General features: G+C 37.2%; 1 protein-coding gene across 5 annotated transcripts in view; it reads right to left on the bottom strand.

The window, feature by feature from the left end:
* LOC137649638 (glutamate receptor ionotropic, kainate 2-like) overlaps positions 1-7,500 on the bottom strand; it is a 256,943-nt gene that overhangs the window by 21,700 nt on the left and 227,743 nt on the right. For 2 of the 5 annotated variants that reach the window (XM_068382613.1, XM_068382610.1), the window contains 3 exons: positions 7,269-7,286; positions 6,101-6,223; positions 3,677-3,883 (listed from right to left, as the gene is read on the bottom strand). In XM_068382613.1, coding sequence (XP_068238714.1) covers positions 3,677-3,883; positions 6,101-6,223; positions 7,269-7,286 — 348 coding nt within the window. The remainder of the gene's footprint in view (positions 1-3,676; positions 3,884-6,100; positions 6,224-7,268; positions 7,287-7,500) is intronic. The other 3 variants (XM_068382615.1, XM_068382614.1, XM_068382612.1) reach the window with 2 other exon arrangements.

The raw sequence follows: 7,500 nt of genomic DNA on the forward strand, positions 1-7,500 counted from the left end.
TCCGCAGGATACGAGAAAGCCCTTCATTCATCCTCACAAGTATAAATCCTCCGCAGGATACGAGAAAGCCCTTCATTCATCCTTTCAAACAGGAGCAAATCCTCCGTAGGATACGAGAAAGCCCTTCATTCATCCTCACAAGTATAAATCCTCCGCAGGATACGAGAAAGCCCTTCATTCATCCTCACAAGTATAAATCCTCCGCAGGATACGAGAAAGCCCTTCATACATCCTCACAAGTATAAATCCTCCGCAGGATACGAGAAAGCCCTTCATTCATCCTTTCAAACAGGAGTAAATCCTTCGTAGGATACGAGAAAGCCCTTCATTCATCCTCACAAGTATAAATCCTCCGCAGGATACGAGAAAGCCCTTCATTCATCCTCACAAGTATAAATCCTCCGCAGGATACGAGAAAGCCCTTCATACATCCTCACAAGTATAAATCCTCCGCAGGATACGAGAAAGCCCTTCATTCATCCTTTCAAACAGGAGTAAATCCTCCGTAGGATACGAGAAAGCCCTTCATTCATCCTCACAAGTATAAATCCTCCGCAGGATACGAGAAAGCCCTTCATTCATCCTCACAAGTATAAATCCTCCGCAGGATACGAGAAAGCCCTTCATTCATCCTCACAAGTATAAATCCTCCGCAGGATACGAGAAAGCCCTTCATTCATCCTCACAAGTATAAATCCTCCGCAGGATACGAGAAAGCCCTTCATACATCCTCACAAGTATAAATCCTCCGCAGGATACGAGAAAGCCCTTCATTCATCCTCACAAGTATAAATCCTCCGCAGGATACGAGAAAGCCCTTCATACATCCTCACAAGTATAAATCCTCCGCAGGATACGAGAAAGCCCTTCATTCATCCTTTCAAACAGGAGTAAATCCTCCGTAGGATACGAGAAAGCCCTTCATTCATCCTCACAAGTATAAATCCTCCGCAGGATACGAGAAAGCCCTTCATTCATCCTTTCAAACAGGAGTAAATCCTCCGTAGGATACGAGAAAGCCCTTCATACATCCTCACAAGTATAAATCCTCCGCTGGATACCAGAAAGCCCTTCATTCATCCTCACAAGTATAAATCCTCCGCAGGATACGAGAAAGCCCTTCATTCATCCTCACAAGTATAAATCCTCCGCAGGATACGAGAAAGCCCTTCATTCATCCTCACAAGTATAAATCCTCCGCAGGATACGAGAAAGCCCTTCATTCATCCTCACAAGTATAAATCCTCCGCAGGATACGAGAAAGCCCTTCATACATCCTCACAAGTATAAATCCTCCGCAGGATACGAGAAAGCCCTTCATTCATCCTCACAAGTATAAATCCTCCGCAGGATACGAGAAAGCCCTTCATACATCCTCACAAGTATAAATCCTCCGCAGGATACGAGAAAGCCCTTCATTCATCCTCACAAGTATAAATCCTCCGCAGGATACGAGAAAGCCCTTCATTCATCCTCACAAGTATAAATCCTCCGCAGGATACGAGAAAGCCCTTCATACATCCTCACAAGTATAAATCCTCCGCAGGATACGAGAAAGCCCTTCATTCATCCTTTCAAACAGGAGTAAATCCTCCGTAGGATACGAGAAAGCCCTTCATTCATCCTCACAAGTATAAATCCTCCGCAGGATACGAGAAAGCCCTTCATTCATCCTCACAAGTATAAATCCTCCGCAGGATACGAGAAAGCCCTTCATTCATCCTCACAAGTATAAATCCTCCGCAGGATACGAGAAAGCCCTTCATTCATCCTTTCAAACAAGAGTAAATCCTCCGTAGGATACCAGAAAGCCCTTCATTCATCCTTTCAAACAGGAGTAAATCCTCCGCAGGATACGAGAAAGCCCTTCATTCATCCTCACAAGTATAAATCCTCCGCAGGATACAAGAAAGCCCTTCATTCATCCTTTCAAAAAGGAGTAAATCCTCCGTAGGATACCAGAAAGCTCTTCATTCATCCTCACAAGTATAAATCCTCCGCAGGATACGAGAAAGCCCTTCATTCATCCTCACAAGTATAAATCCTCCACAGGATACGAGAAAGCCCTTCATTCATCCTTTCAAACAGGAGTAAATCCTCCGTAGGATACCAGAAAGCCCTTCATTCATCCTTTCAAACAGGAGTAAATCCTCCGTAGGATACCAGAAAGCCCTTCATTCATCCTTTCAAACAGGAGTAAATCCTCCGCAGGATACCAGAAAGCCCTTCATTCATCCTTTCAAACAGGAGTAAATCCTCCGTAGGATACCAGAAAGCCCTTCATTCATCCTTTCAAACAGGAGTAAATCCTCCGCAGGATACGAGAAAACCCTTCATTCATCCTCACAAGTATAAATCCTCCGCAGGATACGAGAAAGCCCTTCATTCATCCTCACAAGTATAAATCCTCCGCAGGATACGAGAAAGCCCTTCATTCATCCTCACAAGTATAAATCCTCCGCAGGATACGAGAAAGCCCTTCATTCATCCTCACAAGTATAAATCCTCCGCAGGATACGAGAAAGCCCTTCATTCATCCTCACAAGTATAAATCCTCCGCAGGATACGAGAAAGCCCTTCATACATCCTCACAAGTATAAATCCTCCGCAGGATACGAGAAAGCCCTTCATTCATCCTCACAAGTATAAATCCTCCGCAGGATACGAGAAAGCCCTTCATTCATCCTTTCAAACAGGAGTAAATCCTCCGTAGGATACCAGAAAGCCCTTCATTCATGCTTTCAAACAGGAGTAAATCCTCCGCAGGATACGAGAAAGCCCTTCATTCATCCTCACAAGTATAAATCCTCCGCAGGATACGAGAAAGCCCTTCATACATCCTCACAAGTATAAATCCTCCGCAGGATACGAGAAAGCCCTTCATTCATCCTCACAAGTATAAATCCTCCGCAGGATACGAGAAAGCCCTTCATACATCCTCACAAGTATAAATCCTCCGCAGGATACGAGAAAGCCCTTCATTCATCCTCACAAGTATAAATCCTCCGCAGGATACGAGAAAGCCCTTCATTCATCCTCACAAGTATAAATCCTCCGCAGGATACGAGAAAGCCCTTCATACATCCTCACAAGTATAAATCCTCCGCTGGATACGAGAAAGCCCTTCATACATCCTCACAAGTATAAATCCTCCGCAGGATACGAGAAAGCCCTTCATACATCCTCACAAGTATAAATCCTCCGCAGGATACGAGAAAGCCCTTCATTCATCCTCACAAGTATAAATCCTCCGCAGGATACGAGAAAGCCCTTCATACATCCTCACAAGTATAAATCCTCCGCAGGATACGAGAAAGCCCTTCATTCATCCTTTCAAACAGGAGTAAATCCTCCGTAGGATACCAGAAAGCCCTTCATACATCCTCACAAGTATAAATCCTCCGCTGGATACGAGAAAGCCCTTCATTCATCCTCGCAAGTATAAATCCTCCGCAGGATACGAGAAAGCCCTTCATACATCCTCACAAGTATAAATCCTCCGCAGGATACGAGAAAGCCCTTCATTCATCCTCACAAGTATAAATCCTCCGCAGGATACGAGAAAGCCCTTCATTCATCCTCACAGGTATAAATCTTCCGCAGGATACGAGAAAGCCCTTCATACATCCTCACAAGTATAAATCCTCCGTAGGATACGAGAAAGCCCTTCATTCACCTGTTCGAGGAGCTCCTTAATCATGCCATTCCACTCCCCGGTGACGCGGTCCCTGCTGCCGTAGAGATTCTGGGGGACAGGGACCAGGGTGTAGTTGAACTTTAGTATGGACGCGATCTCCGTTAGTAGGTCGACGCAGAAGCCTTCGAATCGGTCGTTCCCTTCCAGCTTCTCCCATCCCTCCTTCCTCATGATGTAGGGGTCATTCTGTAGTGGAGGGGGGAAGCAAGGGGAGATGTGGTTATTCCTTATAGGAAGGAGAAATGATATGTATTTCATGTGGTGTAATTGGCATCTTTGAATGGAGAAGCAAGTAACTTTCATAATGGAGTGGGAATGGGATATGTTTCAAATGGGGAAATAGGCATCTTGGAAAAATGGGGGAATTATATATATATATATATATATATATATATATATATATATATATATATATATATATATATATATATGTATATATATATATATTATTTATTTTATTAATTAATTAATTTATTTATTTATTTATTCAACGGTAGATATTAAACCAATACAATTGAAAGTATAATAAATGGAAAAAATTTATATCATATCTCGGAAAAAAATGGGGGAAAGTAGATATATCCTTAAGAGTAGAAGAAAAAATTAATAACTTACAAACCAAGTAAAAATATTTAAAATAGGAATAACTGATATCTTATCAATGAGAAACTGAATATCTTATGAAACTAGAAAACAAATAGTTTATGAAATAAAAGTATATCCTATAAAAGTGGAAAATGGGTGTAATAATAAAAGCGAAAGTGTGTATCTCATAAAAGTGGGAAATGGTTATTTAATAAAGGAGAGAAGACAGGTCGGGTTCGTGATATCAGTGAACAGCTGTCTATTCAGATAACCATCCTTCCCCCGATAGATAAATGGCTTTCCTTATCACCAAGAGAATCCTTCTTCGTTGCGTCCTTCTTTTAAACTTATCTCGAATAAAGGATGAGGAATCTCTTCGTTTATCATATGCTCCTTGAAGGTTGCTTACATTTTGATTTTCGAGTAACTATTATTAGAAAAAAAAAAGATATTCTAATGATATTTTTACTAGCATATTCGATATTGATATCATCAATTGATATGATTTCCTGTTTTAAATGTCTTATATACTGAATATATATATATACATATATATATATATATATATATATATATATATATATATATATATATATATATATATATATATATATATATATATATATATATATATATATATATATATATATATATATATATATATATATATATATATATATATATATATATATATATATATATATATATATATATAAATTATATTAAAAAAATTGAGTATAGTAGTATCTCGTGATATACTTCCATTATCTGTAATTAGCCCTCACGTTTACCCATATCACATACCATTACTAAATCATTCGTCTTCTCTTCCATTTCTTTACCCTTAACCTTTACCATTTTTCTTTTAAACATTAGGCCTTCTCTACAAACTATTCTAAGCTTTGTCTCCCGATTCATTATTCTCAAGAATTGAAATTAGATTTCATATTACTTAACTTTCCGTAGTTATACCTCTTCAGTATTTTTATTTAAAACTGCCAGTTATTTATGCCAAAGATGCTGGTAAAAACATTATTTTCATAATCGCTTATGATGCATGCCTTCCAATGATATTTCCTCTCCCGTTGCATCTGTCTTTTTTCTGTTTATATTGAGCCCAACCTCATGTGATATTTCATGCATTCTGGTTAGCAAGCATTGCGTACATTATACGATTATTTGCATGTCAAGTTACATATGAGTATCAATGTTTGTGTAAGATTTTAGTACTGATGTGTACCATTTAAGGATGCGTCTTTATTCTAGATAAAAAAAAAAAAAAATTATAAAGCATTCATATCTGAAGATAAAAATAGACTTGAAAACTGGCACACCTTCGTATTCCTCCTTCTCATCCAGTTTTCCAAAATGATTTATAATCTTTAATTTTTCTTCATGACGAATGTGTCTGGGAAATCTCAATAAGTTCAGTTCACCCGTTAATAAGTTATGTCAGTAATACACACTTGCAATAATTTCTCCCATAATTACAAATCATAACAAAGTTACCTCACGAATATACCTGCTATTAGCCTCCATAAACTACATCCATCGTTTATTGAGATATCATGCTAACATAGACACACACACATGCACACACATACTGATCAAAACTCAAACTAATTTTGTTTTCACTGATGAAAGTAAACAAAGATTTCAAGGCCTCTCATCCTCTATTAAGATATCTTGTGAATACACACACACAAACACACACACACACACACTGATAAAAACATAAAATCTTTCCGTTTTCACTGATTCAGATAAAGAAGGATTTCAAGGCCTCGCTAATATAAATTCAAAGAAAGTTAAACTTACGAAGGCGAATGATACCACGAGCGTCTTATTCTGAAGTCCGTCCACGATCTTCCTGTAAGTGTCCTGGTACGTTCTGGTGTAATTAGCTCCGGTTTTCTTGCTCCACGTTCCAACCTGTATTGACTCACAGAAATGAAAATTGTGAGTATATTCCATTCCTTGCTCAGGAATCAAATTCCTACTTCCTATTATCAAAACCTATAAGTTGTTTGTAAATTGAGGAATTAAACTTGTACCTATTTCATATTATCAAAACCTTCGAGTTGTTTGTAGATTTATCTCAAAGCCAAGAACGTTAAGGAATCAAAGGTTTTTATTATTTTTCATGTTATAAGAACTATAAATATTCTCTTCATTTGGTCGTTTTTGTCTTTATAATTCACAGAAAGCACTCCCATATGTAAATTCGAACTTCGAGACCAGGAATAAAAAAAAAATTAGCTCTTAGTACAATTTCTCTTTAGGGATAAAGATTACTTAAGATCTTGCTTCTAGAGTAAGCGCGCGCGCACACACACACACACACACACACACACACACATATATATATATATACATATACATATATATATATATATATATATATATATATATATATATATATATATATGTAATTTGTATTTTTCCTAACATACTTGCCGAGAAACACTTTCTTAGGAGTTACCTGGAACCTCCTCTCAAACGACCAGAGTTTTGTGTAGTTTACCCTACTCCCATTTTCTATAATGGTAGGTCTAGCGGAGGGCACACACACACACACACACACACACACACACATATATATATATATATATATATATATATATATATGTATATGTATATATATATATATATATATATATATATATATATATATTTGTGTATATATACATACATATACATATACATACATACGTACACACACGCTTATGTGTATAAGAGAGAGTGTATATGTTAACTCTTTAGTTCTCAACTATGAAGTTTCTTAAGTCGAATCTTTCCCTCAAACCTCCATTTCCTATTCGTAATAAATATAGTTTTTTTTTATACTTTTCCTTGCTGCAAAGAAAGGTTCCCATAAAGTAATATTAATCGTTCTAGGGGTTTTTATAAAAGCATTAGCGAAAATCACAAAAAATAAAATCATTTTTCTTTTCGTAGAAAGAGCATAGAACAAAGATTCACTTACTTGCACTACATGGGCATTCTTGTGAAAGAAATAGAGATATTAGTATGTGAATGATGCAGCGAATTTGTACATTGGAAATGATTTAATTGGTAAAGGATTGTTAATCAGATAGGTAAAATATGTGAAAGATTTAATGACGCAGTTGTTTTATGAAGTTTTATATCAACAGTAAAACTAGTTGGCCATTGTTAGAGATTCCTAAGAACATTGACTTTTTAACAGCTAATAATAA

Source organism: Palaemon carinicauda, chromosome 11, assembly GCF_036898095.1.
Source record: "Palaemon carinicauda isolate YSFRI2023 chromosome 11, ASM3689809v2, whole genome shotgun sequence".
In the NCBI taxonomy this organism is placed as follows: domain Eukaryota; kingdom Metazoa; phylum Arthropoda; class Malacostraca; order Decapoda; family Palaemonidae; genus Palaemon; species Palaemon carinicauda.